Source organism: Miscanthus floridulus, chromosome 16 (assembly GCF_019320115.1).
Source record: "Miscanthus floridulus cultivar M001 chromosome 16, ASM1932011v1, whole genome shotgun sequence".
NCBI classification, from domain to species: Eukaryota; Viridiplantae; Streptophyta; class Magnoliopsida; order Poales; family Poaceae; genus Miscanthus; species Miscanthus floridulus.
This window is the reverse complement of record NC_089595.1, coordinates 20,811,327-20,831,607: the sequence shown is the minus strand read 5'-3', so window position 1 is coordinate 20,831,607 and position 20,281 is coordinate 20,811,327. Positions and strand designations below refer to the sequence as shown.

General features: G+C 49.7%; 3 protein-coding genes, 1 long non-coding RNA gene and 1 pseudogene across 4 annotated transcripts; 1 reads left to right on the top strand and 4 right to left on the bottom strand.

Annotated features, from left to right (window-relative positions):
- Nucleotides 1-290: 290 nt before the first annotated feature.
- Nucleotides 291-2,005, top strand: LOC136510090 (UPF0481 protein At3g47200-like). Its single transcript, XM_066504656.1, has one exon. It carries the CDS (start codon nt 483-485, stop codon nt 1,974-1,976), a length of 1,494 nt encoding a protein of 497 aa, XP_066360753.1. The 5' UTR covers nt 291-482; the 3' UTR covers nt 1,977-2,005.
- A 649-nt stretch (nt 2,006-2,654) lies between these two features.
- LOC136510390 (UDP-glucosyltransferase UGT13248-like) lies at nt 2,655-3,285 on the bottom strand (annotated as a pseudogene).
- Nucleotides 3,286-3,470: 185 nt separating this feature from the next.
- On the bottom strand, nt 3,471-6,499 carry LOC136514295 (uncharacterized). The gene is made up of 3 exons (XR_010773600.1): nt 5,430-6,499; nt 4,145-5,324; nt 3,471-4,059 (listed from the first exon to the last, which is right to left on the bottom strand). It is a non-coding gene; the product is annotated as an uncharacterized lncRNA (long non-coding RNA).
- Nucleotides 6,500-7,195: 696 nt separating this feature from the next.
- On the bottom strand, nt 7,196-7,603 carry LOC136510389 (flavonol 7-O-beta-glucosyltransferase UGT74F1-like). The gene has a single exon (XM_066504855.1). The coding sequence runs from the start codon at nt 7,601-7,603 to the stop codon at nt 7,196-7,198; it is 408 nt and encodes a 135-aa protein (XP_066360952.1).
- On the bottom strand, nt 7,539-15,571 carry LOC136510388 (UDP-glucosyltransferase UGT13248-like). The gene is made up of 4 exons (XM_066504854.1): nt 15,530-15,571; nt 14,977-15,220; nt 14,202-14,860; nt 7,539-7,787 (listed from the first exon to the last, which is right to left on the bottom strand). The coding sequence occupies exons 1-4, from the start codon at nt 15,569-15,571 to the stop codon at nt 7,668-7,670; spliced, it is 1,065 nt and encodes a 354-aa protein (XP_066360951.1). The 3' UTR covers nt 7,539-7,667.
- Nucleotides 15,572-20,281: the final 4,710 nt, after the last annotated feature.

The window sequence follows — 20,281 nt, the reverse complement described above, 5'->3', positions numbered from 1 at the left end:
ATATTTATTTTTCACACAAAAAAAATATGATTTGGGAGAAGAATAGTACTAGAATACACTCAAAACGACAAGCTTACGCATATCCTGCTGTTCTGCATCCCACAAGCAAAGCAAAGAATTATCCTCTGCTAGAAGCAGCTCACAACAGCCTGACAGTAGCACTCACTTTTTCATCCTATGTGGTCTCTCCATGTATGCCATCTTTGTCACCAACGAAAGCTACGAATCTAGCTACCAGTTTGCTCCATCACTCCAGAGATCGTATACTCCAGAAATTCTTGCGTGTTCATGTCATCATCGTCTCTCTCTAACCAATCTCAGTTAAGAACTCATGATTCTATATCCATGTTGTTAGCTTGATTCGCCACTCGAATACGAGCTATATAATACATGTCCGCGCGCACGCATGTCGATCTCCTACAGTGCCGCGGCCGTGGATCGCTAGCTAGCTAGCCAACCAGACGAGCTCCTGGCCAGCGGCCATGGCGGGCGACGACATCACGGTGCACGTGGAGTGGCTGGCGCGCCGCCTGGCGCAGCAGCAGGAGGACGCGGCGGCTACGGAGCAGCACCGGATCATGACGAACACCCTCCGCGTGTCCCGCGTCCCCGACCACGTCCGCGAGCACAACCGGGACGCCTACACGCCGGGGCTCGTCGCCATCGGCCCGCTCCACGCCGCGGACCGCCGGCTTCGCGCCGGCTACCGGCTCAAGATGGCCTATCTCCACAGCCTCATCTCCCGCGGCCACCCGGACCCCGCACGCCACCTCGCCGTCATCGAGGGCTACGTCCGCCTCGTCGCCGGGCGCGAGCGGGAGGCCCGCGCCATGTACGCCGCCGAGGACGTCGACATGAGCGCCGAGGACTTGATCCAGATGCTGGTGCTCGACGGCTGCTTCATCATCGAGCACCTCGTCAACGTCTCCACGGGAGTAGAGGAGGCGTCGCTGCACGCCACGCCGTTCGGGCCCGTGCAGCTGTCCGTCGACCTCGTCCTGGCCGAGAACCAGATCCCGTTCTTCGTCCTCGTCGACCTCATCAAGAGCACCAGGCTGCCGGGGTTCGACAGCACGCTGTACCAGCCGGCGGACCTGGTCATGAAGCTGGTGCTGTACTACCTCGCCGGCGAGAAGGGCCGCGACATGAGCGAGGGGCTGCCGGCCGCGAACGACGTCTGCCACATCCTGCACCTGCTCCACGCGATGGTCACCGCGGCGCGCACCGGGTGGGAGCCGCCGCCGCGGATCCAGGACGCGGCGCCGGTGGAGATGATGCAAGAGGCGGCGCGGCTGCTGCGGCGCCTCCCGCTGCTGCTCCTGGTGCCGCTGCTGTACCCGATCCTACCCGAGGAGAGCCGGTGGCGCGCGAGCTACGGGCGGGAGGACCTGCCGTCGGCGAGCGACCTGAAGCGGATGTGGGTGCGGTTCAACAAGGCGCGCGGCGGCAGCACGGGCAAGGCGCCCGCGGGCATCGCGTCGGTGCTTGGCCCAGTGCCGCTGGCCGTGAAGCTGGCGCACGAGGACCGGCTGCGCCTGCCGCAGCTGCGGATCGAGTTCCGGACGGCGCCGCTGCTGCTGAACCTGATGGCGTTCGAGCAGTCCGCGGACCAGCGCGCCGGGGACGTGTCGGCGTACGTGTGGCTCATGGCGAAGCTGGTGCAGTCGCCGGAGGACGCGGGGGTGCTGGTGGCGGCGGAGGTGGTGGCGTCGTCCGGGAGCGAGAGCAAGGAGGACGTGGCGCGGTTCTTCAAGCGCGTGGGCGCGGCGAGCGAGGCGGCGGCGGAGCTGGAGAAGAGCTACCTGGGCGAGACGCGGCACAAGCTGCGGGAGCGGAGCCAGCACCCGCTCTTCATGATGTGGGCGGACGTGAAGCGCAACTACTTCACCGTGCCATGGGCCGTCGTCGCCGAGTTCGTCGCCTTCATCACCTTCATCTCAACCATACTGCAGACCTACGGATCCTTCAAGCATTGACACTCCACGCCACACCAAAAATTCACTGAGTTAGCTGAATTCAACTATTTTTTTCTTGAAAAAAAACAATTTTTATTTGTACGACGATTTATTTATTTATGATTTATCTTTCCGTTATTAAGGATCTAAACGCATGTTAGTTAAAGTTTTCCTTTTGATTGATAAACCTATGTTATATTTTAGTTGTGTCCAATCCAATTTATATAAGAATTGTATATTTGAACAATGAAATCTACGACCTTACAGTTCACAACATTTTCGTTTGAATCCATCTCGATACCAAAATAATGGATATAGGACCTGCTTGGTTGGAAGCCAAATTTTGCCAAGCTAATTTTTGGGCAAGCCAAAATATGGGTACACCGTATTAGGGCAAGCCAATATTTTGGTAAGAGAATGAAGGTTGGTATTTTATTTGCTACCAACAAGAGAGAAACAATGTTGTGTTGCTAAAAATTTGGAGGGTATTGCCAAAATGTTGGCACCACACCAATTGGGTGCCAATTCTTTTGAAGTTGCCCTTATTTTGATTTGGCAAAGATTGGCTTGTAACCAAACAGGTCCATAATGTTTAGATTCACAAATATAGATCTGAACATTATATCATTTTTTTTCGGTATCGAGACAACTTTCAATAAAAAAGTCATCATAAACCATAAAGTTGCAGAACTTTTTCCTCTACAACTTTCCTATAAACGAGTTGACCAAGACATGGTCTGCCGTGTCCATGCCGCCGAACTGGTTCACCAGCAGGTCCAGGTACCCGCGATCGTCTGTATCGGTCAAGAACGTCGGCAGGTCGCCTGGCCTGAGCCCGGCAGGGAGCCCGGGCAGGTCGAGCGGCGGCTCCACCCGCCCGGCCCAGGCGTGCCCGTACGCCACGTCCACCGCTCACGACTGCGTGAAGAACGCCGCGCACGCGGCGCCGCCCCACCCGCTGCGCCCACGGCAGGAACGCGTCGTACACCAGCGCGCACACCGGCCGCCCCTGCGCGGCCTCGGACTGGAGGATCTCGCCCACGGTTTCCGACCTAACCGACTCCAGCCGGGCCGTGTACACCTCGATCCCGCCGGCCTCGCTGAAGCCGCCGCGGTCGCAGCCGTCGGAGATGGCGGTGATGTGGACGGCGCCTCCCGGGGGCGGCTGGCCGCTCTGGCCGAGCACGAACCGGGTCACGGCCAGAGTGCACCAGACGCCGCGGTGCGCGGCGAGGCGCTTGCCGAACTGGAGGATCGGGTTGATGTGGCCTTGGCTCGGGTACGGGAGCAGGATGGCGTGGACGCTGTGCTCTGAATCTCGCTCTGCCATGGTTGTTCACTGGGCTAGTGGGCTGCGGCGTGCGGGGGTATAGATGGCCATCGGGCTGTGCCAGCCCAACGCCTCGTCGTGTCTCACCGGGCCACCGTGCCGGCCGTGCCGTGCCTATGGCGTGCTCGTGCCTGGCCTCCGGCCCAAGGCACGGCCCGTGGGCCGTTTGGCCGTGCCGTGCCGCCCGTTGGGCACGACCATTTTCACCGGGCCGTGCCGGGCCATAGCCCGGCTGCAAAAATAACTAAGTCTTTAAGGACTTGATCATTTTCAACATGATTTTACCATCAGATTCATAACTCAGAGATTCAAAACCACAAGATTCACGTCAGATTCACATCAGATTCAAAACTCATATTCTCAGAATTCTAAACCACAGGATTCACATTTCACGATCACAATTCAAACTCACAAGACACAAGTCTCAAACTCACAACTCAGAACACAAGGACAAGGGACAAAAGACAAGATTATATCATTATATGAATATGAGCTGTTTTGTGCAATGCTGCCTCATTAAAAACCTTTCTAGGTAAAACTCACCCTTGTGAGAAACCCTAAAAAAGAAAAAAGAGTACAACCAGCTCTAAAGTGTCAAAGTCTTAGTTCTTCTATCCTATTACAATAGCCAACATCAGTGGCAAAGTCGTTGTGACAATGTGACTTAGTGAGTTCACAGCAGCAAAAGTTCTATCCTATTACAATAGCCAACTGCCAACATCAGTGGCAACATTCATAGTGACTCACTGTCTCACTCTGTCACACCAAAAGTACCTGCAAAATTGTACAGAAGCAAGCAATGTTAGTGAACTTGAATGTAAAGAAGCAATATGGAAGTTTCAGTTGAGTGAGTGACTACCTCTCCTCTTCTCTTCTTCTTCTTCTATCCACCACCAGCAGTACCGCCGCTGTCGCTGCCGGTGTCGCTGCCTTCACCTTGTTCATTGAGGAAGAGGTTCTTGAATGCCTCCTCCAGGTCTAGGTCCTCAGGTGTATGTTGTTCCCTTCTTGCACCTTGCTCCCAGTCCTTGATGCAGGTGAGCATCTCCACATGCTCAGGCAACAAGCGCCGCTGCCGGTCTTCGAGTATCCTGGATGTACAGCTGAAACAAAACTCGAAAGAGACAGTAGATACAGGGACAGACATGATATCTCAAGCCATAATAGATATGATTGGATAGGTTAGCTTGTGGTCACGCCACCAGAGGAGTATGTCAAAGGATTCCTCATAACATGTGACAGGGTCACTGACCAAGTAAGCTTTGTTCATCAAAAAGTTTACACATATCTCTAGTGGTGGTCTGCCTAGAAACCTTCTCGAACAGAGGATTATGAGCACGCTTAATGTAATCCTCCCAAGCCTGTGTCTCACCTATCCCTAAAGGAAGGTCTAGCCTAGCAATCAAACGGCACAACTCAGTGCGAGCAAGCATAGGATCATACACCCATTTTTTCAAACCATCAGGATTCAGAGCAAGCTTAGACTAGACCATACTAGCATGATTACGTTTTCTCATACAGGAATACATGTGCCGTCTCAAATGGCCAGTGCCAGCAGACGATCTAGCAGTGTATCGCGCCCGACAATGTTTACAGATGGCAGCAACTCGAATTTTATTCTCCTTAATCTCATGGAAGTAATCCCAAACAGCAGAAACTTTCTTACCAGAGGTGGTTGAGGTACCATGAGTGTCAGTGGAGACCTCAACTCCACCATCACCGTCGTCGCCATCGAGATCGATGGGCTGGTTGCCGTCACCGAGGTCGATGCCGAACAGACCGGCTGCATCATCACGTAGGTCGTCGTCGTCCTCGACTTCTAGCTCGTCGTCCGGGTGCGGCGCCTGGTCCTCGCCGTCGCCGAGGGGATGCTGATCCTCCCCCGCGTTGCGATGCCGGAACCGCAACCGCTCGCGGACGAGCCGGACAGCCGTCCACGACCTCGACCTCCAGCAGCTCCAGCACCGTCCCTCAACGGGCGCTTTGGCGGCCTGGCCATGTCTACTCCAGAGGAGGAAGACGCGGCGTCAGGCACCAACCTGCACACAAAGAAGAAGAAGAGTGAGAGATGACACTTGAGAGACAGAGATCAGAGAGAGACAGAGCAGAGAAGAGCAGATCTAGGGTTAGGGAAAGTGACGAACCTGCTTTCCCAGAAACCGGTGCCGGAGATGAAGAAGCCAGTGAGCCAGCCAGAGGATGAGACAGACACCGATTAGAATCGACGGTGAGGTGGGGGAGGAGGGAGTGACATGAACACGAACTCACATGGTTCACCGATTCCGAGCGAGAGCGAGAGGAAACAGGAGAGGAAAAGGAGGGAGGAGACGGGGTTAGCGAACTCAGTGCGAGGTGGAGGAGCGCCGGCGAGGTCACCGGTGCCAGAGAGGACGGACGACGATGGTCGATGGAGAGCGGCGACGGCGGTGGATCGCGAATGCGAGAGCGAGAGGAAGGCAGCGAGCGAGAGCAGACGGCGCGGCGGGGGAGGAATGGGGATTAGGGACATAGGAGTAGGGATGGAGAGGGTGGCAGCGGGCAGCGGCTTATATATGCGGCGGGGTGGGCTGGGTTCGTGGGCTGCCTCCCTTGCTGGGCCAAATGAAGCCGTTGGGGCACCGGGCCGCCACCGGGCCGCCTCTTTGCACCGGGCCGTGCCCGTGCCGTGCCACGGGCCGGGGTGGCGGCCCAGGCACGACCTGGTGCCTCGGGCCGTGCCGGCCCGGGCCCGCTGGCCACCGGGCCGTGCCGTGCCCGTGCCGGGCCAAAACGCCGGGCCGCGGGCTGCATGGCCAACTTTATGCGGGGGCAGTGCAACTACAACAGCAGGCCTTGCTGATTACTTTTTCAACCTACTGTGATTGAATGCATAAGCTTTAGTATACTCGGTTTCTGCGCCGAAATACTTGAAAATGATGACCGAGAGGCGAGAGTTCATGATTTGGTGGAAAATGGCACTAGCTGTCATCTTACTATAACATCAATCGGACATATTTTATTGTCTTTAAATAAAGTTACTCCCTCCATTTTAAATTATATAAGACGTTTTGACTTTTATAAATATATGGTTTTTACCGTACGCTTATATAGTATATATTATGTCTAGATATAAAAATAATGTATCTAGAAAAGGTAAAACATCTTATAGTTTTGAACACAGGAAGTACCAATCACAGTCATTATAAAAAGTAGGTTTTGTATTTATACCCCTATTTTAAAAGTAAATGTTGATTTTGTCCTTTTTCATTTTGATGAGTTCCCCCTTGCTTTTTTTCAAACTGAAGATTCAGTATGTCCCTACTCCATTAGAAGGATCTAATTGTGTCAATTTATCTGTAGAAAGACAACTTTGCCTATGCCGATTTGCTTTTACATTTTTTTTAAAAAAAAAAACTGTTACGTTTTTACTCTTGTTTTGATTTTGAATCATTTGGTCAGCATTTTGAGATGTTCAAAGAATTAGGTCCGCAAGCTCCTACATACCTAGCTTGTTCAGAAGGTAAAATAACATTTTTTATATATAGAACAAATTTTCAACACTAGAGTGTCACTCTTTTGAGGCAGAGTGAGTATTAGGGTCTTGACATTCAGCATGTTCGCTTGTTGGTTTCAGTCAGGGCTTATCAGCCAGCCTACAGTATTTTTCTCTCACAACAAACCAGCACCAGCCGAGCTTATTAGCCCAGAAACCAACCAGCGAACATGCCGATTAAAGGAAAATTTCACCATGCCACATTGGCTCAGGGTTACTCCATAAGCAAGACTTCCAACATCTTCCACGATTTATTATTACATTTAAATGATGCACATTATTTAATAGCAGAGGGAATTTCAAGGAGAGAGACAATGCTCGCTCGGCAAAGATAACAAATGCAGAACCAAGAGAGACGAAAATTTCTACCCAGCTCATTTAGACTTTCAGTCCTAGCTTGCCAAGAAACTCTATGATGTTGTTATCTGAGCTGCCACCTTCACTCATGGCCTTCCTAGCCTTCTCCTTCCACTTAGCTGCATTTTGCTGATACTCCATGCTCCTGTCGCCATCCATCACCTCCCTTACACATCTCTCGACCTCCTCCTTCCTGACCACACCATCCTTGTCGGGCCGCACCCGCACGCCCACTCTCCACACATCCTCAATGTACTTGGCGTTCACAGGCTGATCAGACCACTGTGGCATCGCCACCATCGGCATGCCGGCGCTCAGTCCCTCCGTCGTCGAGTTCCATCCGCAATGTGTCATGAAGCACCCAACAGCCGGGTGCGCTAGCACCTCATCGGCACGCCGGCGCTCAGTCCCTCCGTCGTCGAGTTCCATCCGCAATGTGTCATGAAGCACCCAACAGCCGGGTGCGCTAGCACCTCTAGCTGAGGGCCCCACGTCACAACGAGGCCTCTCTCCTTCGCCTTGTCGGCAAACTTGTCAGGGATCTTGGAAGTCTCCGATGCCCTAACGATCCACAGGAACGGCTTGCCGGGATTGTCCAGACTTCCTGAAATCTCTGCTAAAGAAAGGTGATGAATTTATTACATTTGTAGATGAATCCCTGTATTTATGTTATGATACATCCACTTGGTGGGTTGATTCAGGAGCAACTACTCATGTTGCAAATTTTTTACAGGGGTTAAGTGGGACGAGAACCTTGCAAAGAGGAGAAAGAACGATTAAAGTTGCAAATGGAGTGCAAGCCAATGTTGAAGCCATTGGAGTTTTTTCTTTAGAATTGAATAATGGTTTTGTACTTAGACTTAAAGAAGTACTTTATGTTCCCTCTTTGCGTAGAAATTTGATAAGTGTTTCGAAACTTGATGATGATGGAATTGATTGCCATTTTGGTGATGGCAAGTGTAAGATACTAGTTAATAATAAATGTGTTGGTCTTGCCTTCCGACAAGACAAGCTTTATTTATTATCTCTTGCTGAGAATGCGAACAATGTATGTGATGAGAATGTGAATGATTCCCCATCTACGGATGTAACTAAGAAGCGGAAGAGAATTGATACTGTCTCTTCAAAATTATGGCATTGTCGCTTGGGCCATATTTCGAGGGGGAAAATGGAACGATTGGTTAAGGAATCAATTCTCCTGCACTTAGAATTTTCAGATTTAGAACAATGTATTGATTGCATTAAAGGAAAGTATGTCAAGAAAATTAAGAAAGATGCCAAACGAAGCACAGGAATTTTAGAAATAATCCACACAGACATATGTGGTCCTTTTCCTGTGAAAAGTGTGGATGGTTATGACTCGTTTATAACATTCACAGACGATCACTCTCGTTATGGCAATATTTATCCAATTAAAGAAAGATCGAAAGCATTAGATAAATTCAAAATATTTAAAGCTGAAGTTGAAAATCAGCACAACAAGAAAATCAAGATAGTACGATCAGACCGAGGTGGAGAGTACTATGGGCGACATACCCCATATGGCCAAATTCCTGGACCTTTTGCAAGATTCCTACAGGAAAATGGCATAGTTGCTCAGTACTCCACACCGGGGGAGCCTCAGCAGAATAGAGTGGCTGAAAGACGTAACCGTACCTTAATGGATATGGTAAGAAGCATGATGAGTTACTCCACATTACCGATTAGTTTATGGATGGAGGCACTGAAAACCGCCATTCACATACTTAATCGAGTACCAAGTAAATCGGTGCCTAAAACACCGTATGAATTATGGACAGGAAGGGAACCCTCACTTAACCATTTGCGTGTGTGGGGCTGTCCAGCTGAGGCAAAAGTGTTTAACCCAAACATAGGAAAGTTAGACTCCAAGACAGTCAGCTGCCATTTTATTGGCTATCCAGAAAGATCGAAAGGATATCGCTTCTATTGTCCTGACAGACATACGAAGATTGTAGAAACAAGACACGCTGTGTTCTTGGAGGATAACATGATCAGGGGGAGCGTGGTAGCACAAGAAATTAGCCTACAGGAGAAGCGGGTACATGTACCCACTCCGATGGTTGAAGAACCATTCTTCACGCTACCTGCTGCTGTTGCACCGATAGTGCAGGACACTGTAGTGCCAACACCTGTTGCAAGTTCTCCCGTGGCAACAATGAATGAACATGAGGAACCTGTCCTTGAGGAACCTATCCTTGAGGAAACTATAGAACCAAATGTTGCATATGAGGAAGAACAACAACAGCCCAATGTGGAATAAGTGCCGGAGGCACCTAGAAGGTCTCAAAGAATAAGAAGATCAGCTATTACTGATGACTATGAAGTTTATGAAACTGAAGAATGTCAGATGGGGGACGATCCCACCTCATTTGAAGAAGTCATGAGAAGCGACCACTCATCAAAGTGGCTTAAGGCCATGGAAGATGAATTGAAATCAATGAGTACCAATAAAGTTTGGGACTTAGAAAATATTCCTAAAGGAGCCAAAACAGTAGGCTGTAAATGGGTCTACAAAACGAAATATGACTCCCAAGGGAATATAGAAAGATTTAAAGCGCGACTCGTGGCGAAAGGCTTCACGCAAAGAGAAGGGATTGATTACAATGAGACGTTTTCTCCAGTCTCATGTAAAGATTCCTTTAGAATTATAATGGCACTTGTAGCCCACTATGATTTGGAGTTACATCAAATGGATGTAAAGACGGCTTTCCTAAATGGGGATTTGGAAGAAAATGTTTATATGGCACAACCGAAAGGTTTTGTCGTAAAAGGAAAGGAAAATATGGGATGCCGCCTGAAGAAATCAATCTACGGATTGAAACAAGCTTCAAGACAGTGGTATTTGAAGTTTGATAGAACGATAAAAGGTTTTGGGTTTGAAGAAAATGTTGAGGACAATTGCGTTTATGCAAAGTTCAGGAATGGAAAGTACATATTCCGAATTTTGTATGTGGATGATATCTTGCTTGCTAGTAGTGATATCAATCTACTAATGGAAACGAAGAAATTCTTGTCCTCGAACTTTGATATAAAAGATCTCGGTGAGGCCTCGTTCGTTTTGGGAATAGAGATTCACCGAGACAGGAGAAAAGGGGTTCTAGGATTATCGCAAAAGGCATACATAGAAAAGGTCTTGAAGAAATTTAGTATGCATGCGTGCAGTCCTTCACCTGCTCCTATAGTCAAGGGCGATAGATTTGGGGAACATCAGTGTCCCAAGAACCAATATGAAATTGACCGAATGAAAGCGGTACCATATGCTTCAGCTGTTGGAAGTTTACAATATGCTCAAGTGTGTACACGCCCTGACTTAACTTTTATTACCGGGTTACTTGGCAGATATCAAAAGAATCCAGGAATTGAACATTGGAAATTAGTGAAGAAAGTCCTGCGTTATTTGCAGGGTACGAAAGGCCTCATGCTTACGTATAGAAGATCTAATTCCCTGCAGATAGAGGGGTATTCAGATTCTGATTATGCGGGAGACGAAAGAAAATCCACGTCAGGATATGTATTTACTCTCGCAGGAGGGGCTATATCGTGGAAAAGCTCCAAACAAACCGTAACTACATCCTCGACAATGTATGCCGAGTTTGTAGCATGCTATGAGGCAACGGGGCAGGTGAATTGGCTGAAGAAATTCATACCCGGATTGAAAGTGATTGATGATATAAATGAACCACTGAGATTGTATTGTGATAACAATCTAGCGGTACAGTATGCTCACAACAATAGGTCAAGTGGTGCTGCCAAACACATTGACATAAAGTACTATGTTGTGAAAGATAAAGTTCGGGATCATATAATAAATCTTGAGCATATAAGTATAGAGAAAATGCTCGCGGATCCGCTCACAAAGGGCTTACCACCCAACGTGTTCAGAGAACACGTAGCCGGCATGGGTTTAATGGAAAGCCTATGATACCCGAACATACGAAGGGCCCAAAGAAAGTTTACATTTCAAAACGGAGAATTGTATTGTGGCTGTTAGTCTAACAGCTCTAATTGCTGTGACGATGGGACAGTTCTATGCACTAATCTGTGATGAAATAGGATGGAAGCAAGAAAAATATGAATTGAAAGTTTTGAGTATGAAATTAAAGAACGAAGAATAGATGAGAGATCAAGGGGGAGAATGTTAGTATTGATCTCCCACCAGTTAGGCCCAACGGCCTAACTAGGCCTTGTCCTCGCGCCCTGATCGGGGGCGCCCAACCCTACATGGTTGGTGGGCCCCCGTCGCATAGCGCTATAAAGGAAGGTGGGGGCCGGGGCTCGCAGTACGAAGTTCACCGCGCCGCCAGTCACCCCACCGACATCCTAAACCCTAGACCCGATCGAAAGTAGGGGCGCTGCCAGCGACGGGAAGTACCACCGACGCCGGCAACGCCACCCGACGCTCACGCCGCCGCCGAGGACGCCACAGCGCCACTCCCTCTCCACCGACCGTCGCTGCCGACGCGCAGATGGCGTCCGTCAACGAAACCCCGGCCGAAGCTTCAACAACTACGGCATTTGACGGTTTACCACCTATCACCCATCTCTCAATCTCTTTGTGAAATCCGAATGCTCTATTACTGTGCTAAGTATCCCGATCCGATGAACATACCTAAGAACACTAAGGCTAACAATGGTATCAGAGCCACGGTTCGTCAAGAAATCAGATGCGGATCGGGAAAGAAAGTAGAAAACCGAACCCTAAGACCTAATCCTAATTCCCAAAAACAAAATTGAACAAGGGATTGAAGAAGGGGAAAAGGGAGGGTCGGATTCCAAGAACCCTAGACGCAAATCCGAAAGAGGGGAAAAGGGGAAGAAGAAAGAAGAAGGGTCAAACCCTAACCCAAATCCCATTTTTCATTCGGATGAACGAAAGAAAGAAATAAACAGCAAAGAAATTGAATCGGCTAGAAACAACCCTAACCCTAACCCTAACCCTAACCCTAGTTTTCCCCATTCGGATAAAACCGAAAAGAACAAACTCAAAATCAGAAAGGGAAAAACTAGGGTTAGGGTTCGTCGGGGATGAACCTCCACCGGCGCGGAAGAAGAAGAAGAAACGCACTGGTTCTTTCGCCGGCGCTGGAGGAGAAACCGAGCCGAGGGCGCGGGCTCGGCCAAGAAACGGCTCGCCGGGCTCGGCCAAGAAAGCGCCGCGGCTAGGCCGCTCGACGGCGGCGTGCTCACCCGTTGGGGAGCACGCGCGCCGGCGAGGGGGCCAGCGACGGCGCCAATGCCCGCTCTGCTTTTCCTCGCTTGCGGCTGCTCGGCGGCGGCCGTCTCCGCTGTGGCTGAGAAGAGAAAAGCAGCGAGGAGAAAGAGAGGGGAAGAGCCGAATGCCTAGGGTTTCTAGGGCGTCGGTCGCGGCGACGTTTTGATCCGCGCGAAACGGCCGCTCGGCCGTCGGATCGAGACGGACGGCCGCGATACGCTGGGCCAACTCGCTGGCCCAGGCGGGATCGAGCGTGCGCGGCGTTTTGCCGGCCCAGGCCCAGGTTGCGGCCTGGGTGCGGCCTGTGCGCGCGAGGCAAGCCGGACCGAGCCGGTTCAGCGCGTCTTGGGCCGCGCTGGGCTGAAAAATGAAAGAAGAACAAGAAATTTTTTTCTTATTATTTTCCAGAAACAATTTTAAATGCATATTTTGATGAATTTGAATGATTTTGACACAATTTTCTGTGCAAATTTTATCCAACGATATTTTGCCCAGAATGAATTTTTTAGTGCTTCTGGAAAATAATAACATGAAAAGATCATTAATGTTTCTGCTGTGCATGATAATTATTGTTCTCTTTGATTAAATTTGAACCAACGGGATAATTTAATTTTAAGAGAAATGAATTTCTGATAATTTTGATGCAATTATGATATTGTTATTTTCTGACCAACGTTGTTAATAACAATATTATAACTTTTGATCCATGAGAAATCGTGCATTAATTTTACTTCTGCCCAACGGTGATGTAAAATGTTTTGCATGGATGAATTATAAGTTTTAATTTGACCAACGTTGAGTTAAAGCATGGAATTTTATGTATAAATGTTTCTTACTTACTCTGGTATGATTTCAGGAGGCAAATACATTGTGAACATTGCCAACATCCCGACACTCAACGGAACCAATCACCGTGTGTGGCGGGAGAAGTATGAATTGAAATTTGCGTTGGGAGAGGTCGATTTTGCCATCACCTCACCGTGTCCTACTGAGCCAGAGGACCCGGTGAGAGGTGACAATGAATCTGACGCTGATTTCGCTTCTCGGAAGCGTGATCATGCTGAAATAAGAATGAAATATGACCTTGAACATAGGCAATGGACTCTCTTCAACCGCAAGTGCCTGTTGGTAGCCAAAGCCACCATAGAAGATCAGATAAGGGGCTCAATCCCTGAATATGCTACTGCCAAAGAATATCTTGAGAAAATCAAGAGTCAGTTTACTGGGTCTACCAAGGCCACAGCAAGTTCACTGATTAAGAAGCTTGTGAATGAGAAATTCACTGGTGGTAGCATAAGAGAGCACATTTTGAAGATGAACACTACGGCATCTAAGCTAAAAGAAATGAATTTGAAGGAGGAGGATTTCCTGATTCATTTGATTTTTGCTTCTTTGCCAAAAGAATATGACACATTTATTGTGAACTACAATATGTAGCCTGAAAGATGGGGCATAGAAAGGCTCATCTCAATGTGTGCTCAAGAAGAGGAGAGGATAAAGTCCTCACAAGGTGAATCTGCTCATTTTGTGAAGGACAACAAAAGAAAGAACTTTAATGGCAAAAATTCTAAACCATAAGGGAAACCTAAGTGGAATAAGTCCTCTTCCTCCAGTTCACAGGGAAAGAAACCCCAGAATTCTGAGAATCAGCAGTATGGTGGAGCTAAAAAAAAGATCAACGATGTCAACGATCCATTCATTGGTCACCACCTTATCCAGGATTACTAGCTTCTGTGTGATGTTGTTAATTAGCCGGCGTGATTAATAGTGATACCTAGAGAACGTACGACGTACCTGTGGCTGCAACTCGTAGAACGAGTTGACAAGGACGTGGTCGGCCGTGGGCAGGCCGTCGAACTGGTTCACCAGCAGGTCCAGGTACGCGTGGCAGCCGCTGGAATCGGCTAGAAACGACGGCATGTCCACCGGCCGGAGCCCGAGCGACAGCCCGGGCAGCTCCACCGGCTCCTCGCCCACTAGCGGCGGCTGTACCCGTCCGGCCCACGCGTGCGCGTACACCACGTCCACCGCGCACGGCTGCGTGAAGAAGGCCGTGCACGGGACGCCGCGCCGCCGCGCCACGCGCTGCGCCCACGGCAGGAACGCGTCGTACACCACCACGTCCACGGGCCGGCCCTGCTCCGCCTCGGACCGGAGGAGCTGGTCCACGGTCTCCGACCCGGCCGACTCCAGCTGAGACAGGTACGCGGCGGCCGCGCCGGCCTCAGCGCGGCCGCCTCGGTCGCAGCCGTCCGAGATGGCGGCGATGCGGATGGCGTCTCCGGGGCACGGCTGGCTGTTGCTGAGCACGAACCGCGTCGCGGCGAGCGTGCACCGCACGCCCCGGTGCGCCGCGAGGCGCTTGCCGAACTGGAGGATCGGATTGATGTGGCCTTGGCTCGTGTACGGGAGCAGGAGGACGTGGAGAGTTAAGGCAGAAAATGTGGTACAATCTAGAACAACAATCAACCAATGGATACATGACGAATCGATGTGGTTACCTCATCATGAACCCGTCGATTCAGATGCATTTAGGAGATGTGGAGCGGCGACGATGAAAAGGGGCGACCGGCGACGGGGGCGGCGCGGTAGAGGGGCGACGCCGGGCATGGGGGCGAGAGAGATGGCTGGAGGCGGCTCGTCGCTGTTGCCGGGTCACGCCGCGGCGGCGCTGCTGCAGGGCGGTGCGGCCGCGCCGTGCAACTGGCGGAGGGCGCAAGTGGGGCGGCGCGCCGAGCGTAGACAGGGCGGATCTGCTCCAGTGCGTCGCCGCCGCTGGAGGCCACGGTCGGCGCTACTGCAGTGCTGCGCCGCTGAGGGAGGGCAGAGGACGGTGGCGCTATCACATGGGTGCACGGCGCCGGCGCTGGAGGAGGCAGGCACGTGGGGTTCTAGCGGTGGTAAGTGCTTTCCACTGGTTCAATATAAGGGAACCCGAATTTTTTACTTTTTAGCCCTTTTTTCGAAAGTTTCTCTCAAATAAACCCCTGGCGGAAAGAATTCAGAAAATTGACCCTAGCTCGGCGCCATCGATGCTGGCACCGAGCCCGGCACCAGCGTCCCTGGCGCCGAGCCCCTGGGCTGGGGCGAGCTTACATGGAACGAAGCTCGGCGCCAGTCACTTTGGCGCCGAGCTCGGCGCCGTTGATGCTGGCGCCGAGCATGCAGTTTCAGGATATATAAAATTTTGGCTTGTTTTACCGTGAGATGGATATATAAAATTTTGGTTAAGTCCCTAAATTTACCATAAGATGGGCAACTTAGAATTTGGCTAATTTTATATATCCATCTCACGGTAAAACTAGGGTGTTTGATGTGCTTGCTAACCATCGGCCTCACCAAACGTAGGCCTCCAAAGGGCAAGGTCAACCCTTCTGTTCTGCTCGCGCATCAATCGATCCATCGACAGACTGGTCTGGTATTCAGCCCTGCCCGTCTAGGACGGCACACGGACGGCAAGGCATGGCCCTGCCCGCCCGGCTGCATGTCCCTGATCCAGTGGATTCTTCTTTCCTTCCTCCCCTCTGGCGTAATCTGGCCCTCTGGCCTCTACTGTAAAATCACGCACGTCGTACTTTGCTATTCACGCGTGCGTCTGATGATCTGATCTGGTCTCACTCGTCTAGTGACTGGTGTTGTCCAGAGGCCAGAGCATATATTCCAAACAATGCTACAGTGCCAGAGGACAGTTACAAGATCTGCACGCGGCCGGTAGAGTATCAGCATCTAAAAATGGTACCTTTTAGCAAAGCCGGTACCGGCGCACGGATTAGTTTATTTAGCCACAAAGTTCTTCTTCACCAGCCCCGGCTCGTCCGTCGTCGTTTGACCAAGATTCTCCTCGGGCCGCCTCGAATTCGAATCGACCTGACGACGCACGTCGTTAACGGTGCCTAAAACTGCATGCTCGGCGCCAGCGTCAACGGCGCCGAGCTCGGCGCCAGCATCTACGGCGCCGAGCTCGGCGCCAGAGTGACTGGCGCCGAGCTTCGTTCCATGTAAGCTCGCCCCAGCCCAGGGGCTCGGCGCCAGCATCGATGGCGCCGAGCTAGGGTCCATTTTCTGAATTCTTTCCGCCAGGGGTTTATTTGAGAGAAACTTTCGAAAAAAGGGCTAAAAAGTAAAAAATTCGGTAAGGGAACCACTAGCGTCCGGACGCTTACGCCAGCTACATCTGCTCGCGTGTCCTAGCAGTGTGCCTGCGCCTGCTTCGCACGAGGGCTCATGCTGCTCCGTTTCCCGAGCATGCGCGTCCACGCGTGTCAGTCTGGGCGTTCGGTTAACCGAAACCGATCGGTTACCTGAGAAGAATGGACCGATCGGTTACTTTGAAAATGCGGAACCGAGGAATTTCGGTTTCGGTTAATTTGGTTCGTTTTCGGTTCTAACCGATGGAACCGAATTTTTCAGGAACCAGGAAACAACACATTCAATTGCAAATTTTGGCAGCATTTTGCCTGATTTTCATGCAGTTAAAAGGGACAATTTAAACATCAATGCAGCATAAAACAACAGTACAACACATATATGTTATTGTTCTCTCAAATATTCAAGCATAGACCAATATTCAAGCCTGCAGTAAAAAAAACAAGTGGTCCAACAACTTAGTTCGTTTATTTCAAGTCAATTTGGTTAACCGAGTGCTGGAACTGAATTAACCGTAATAATTTCGGTTCCTGGGAACCTAGAACCGAACCTGGGACCGAATATTTCGGTTTCGGTTCCGGTTAGGTCGGTTCGGTTCTCAGTTCTCATTTTTTCATGCCCAGGCTTACACGTGGGGCCGCATCTCGATCTGCGCCAGCTCTCATTTCTCGCGCCTGCCACTCGTGTCCCTCCGCTTCCACGCACACGCACTCGGGCTCAGTAGCTACAAGCAAGTGGCTGTGATAGGTGGGTCCCACTACAACATTCCAACATCAGATCTACTTTTACAACATCCTGATCAAACCTTTGCAACATATGTCAAAAACAGATGAGCCATTTTGAGACAAACAGTTGAAACATCATTGCAACATGTACAACATCCCAATCTATTTTGAAACATCCAAATGCAATGCTTGCAACATACAAAAGAAGCCAGATGAAACACTTGCAATATACGTGTACAAAAAAACAGATGAAACATTGGGGATAGACTCTTGCAACATACGTGTACAACGATTACAACATATGCAACACCTTGATCTACTTTTGCAATATTCACATGAAACAATTGAAACATACATCTGAAATAACTAAAACACTTGAAACATAAGCTTGCAACATGTTTGAAAAACGTCTAGAAACACAGTATCGTCGCACGCCCGTGACCTCCCTGGTGGGGACTGCGGTGACGCAGGCCTCCCCTTCCTGCCGACGACGTGAGGTGGATGGGGTGCAAGCGCAGCCGCATGCCTCCCTTGCTTCCCCTTCCGCGGCAGGCGAGGTGGATCGGCGTGGCGCTGGATGGTGGCGTTCCTGATCTCGTGCTGGCGCGAGCTGGCGCCGCTCCATTGGAGAAGGCCGTGGCGGGTCTGGCGGGAGCTATGATTGCTCTAATGGAGAAGGTAGCCGACGAGCTGGAGAAGGCCGCTGCGAGCTAGAGGCGCGGTGGAGAGGGAGGAAGGCGGGCAGCCAGGAGGTGCGATGGAGAGGGATCAAAGCGGGCGACCGCACTCTGGCATGGTGGAGATGCTGGCCGTCGGGCCTCGGCCGTCGTAGAGAACGCCAGGGCGGCGCAGTGGAGTGCGGCGGCCGCTCGAGCTGTGGAGATTTTTTCTGGAGAATGGAAACGGCAAGCTATGGTTAAGGACTTGTGAACGGGAGGCTACAACTATTGGACCATTGGACTGGTGTTGGAGCCTGCGAACGGGAGCGTCCGGAGGATCGGACGTTCTCACGCTAGCATTTCCATCAATCGAAGGTAGCAGTATAGTTATGTAAATTTTTTTGTTTGGATAATTTATTTTTGGGAAAAAACGGATTTAAAAATATTAAAAAAATTATCAGGGGCGCTGGGCTGCAGCGTCCAGCCCTAATCTTATGGGATTTCATGGACCGAGTAGCTGGGCTAGGCTTTTAGAAGCCCAGGAACAAGAAACAGAGGGCAGAGGGAAAAAGGAGCACTTTCTGTTTACAAATCAAACTTGCTGCAACGGTAGGTTCCGAAGCAAGGCGTCCTGGTCATTGTCCCATCAAATGTTTAGACACATGTGTAAAGTATTAAATATAGACTAATTATGAAATTAATTATATAGTTTGCGACTAATTTGCGAGACGAATATTTTGAGCCTAATAAGTCCATGATTTGACAATGTTTTGCTACAGTAACATATGCTAATGACGGATTAATTAGGCTTTAAAAAATTCGTCTCGTAGAGTACTGACGGGTTATGTAATTTGTTTTTGAGAAAATGGTGTTCTTGCCCCTTACACAGATGTGCAATTGTGATTTTGCCCTTGTTTTTCTAACTTTGTGATTTTGCCCTTAACTGTTCACAAGTCAACGCGATTTTGCCCCTGGTCAACGCGAATTTGCCTCTGTTTTTTCCGTTGACCAGGGGCAAAATCACGTTGACTTGTGAACAGTTAAGGGCAAAATCACAAAGTTAGAAAAACAAGGGCAAAATCACAATTGCACATCAAAGTAAAGGCAAGAACACAAGAGCCCCTTTGTTTTTTATTAGTATCCGAACATCCCATGCAACATCCTTCCGACACACCTTCTAAATTTTAGTAGTAAGATCCAAACACCCCCTAAAAGACTTCAGATCTTTTCTCTTACCATTTTTATATGTTCTTTCATGCAAAACCTCACGTTCAAGTTCAATCCCTTTTATGTTTTGTATATCTAAAAAAAAATGATCTAGTTTCTCGTTCGACAGCGCAATACTGCAATTGTGCAAACACACCTTCAGCATTGTTCTAGACTGACAGCCTGACACTGTGACAGCCGTCCTCTGTTCTGTTCATGAAATTTTGCTTAGGCCTACACGTTGCGTCCTGTATTCAGTTTCAACGAACACTGATGCGAGTTGTTGAACCGTCTCCGTCGGCGGCGGCGAACACTTAACAGCTAATCAAGCTACCTAGCTTCCTCATCAATGTTCTATCGCTTCACTAGCCAAGCCATTTGGCTGCTGGCCCATTCACTCTCCTCAGCAGCAAATCTTGACAAACTTGCATAAACAACTCGACAACGACCTGACCGGATCGCACAGACAGAAAGCTCAGCATTCCAGGCAGCACCAGCACCAGCACCTCTGAAATCTGAATCTCTGTCTGAACTGACCATGAGAGTAACAGCTGTTTCAGCTCTCAACTCAAATTGCCCGTCCATCTGGACCAATTCTAGCTCCCAAGTAGTACCAATTCTCTCAACTTATCTGTGTGCTTGACTTTCCCAAACCGAAACCGGGGTTCATTACTGCTCCAGCTTCTCACGGAAACTGCGGCGTCTAATTGGTTTTAATTTGCGTTGTAGCAGCATGATTTGTCTGGTTTTCACTTGGTTTATGTATTCATGAGATGATGGCATTTATGCTCCAATCTGTATGTGGACTCTTGTGACTTTTTTCATCTATGATGGAGAAGTCTGGGAACTGTCTATTCTGTTGTTAGGTGATACATCTGAATCCCTGTGAATGGTACATGGCAAAAGTGATGCTTTTTTTAAAATTAAAAAAATGCCTCATTTGCAAATTGTACTACACCTTTTTGGAGTACTAAACATCCACGTTTATACCTGGAAATAGATTAGTTTCTTTCAGTTGGTCACAGTTGTACTACATATTTCCTAAAAAAATAATTATACTACATAACAGGAGAAAATTCCTAGCAACAATGTTCCACAAGACTAGCTGTACTGCTCTGAATGTTTGCTGAATACTAAA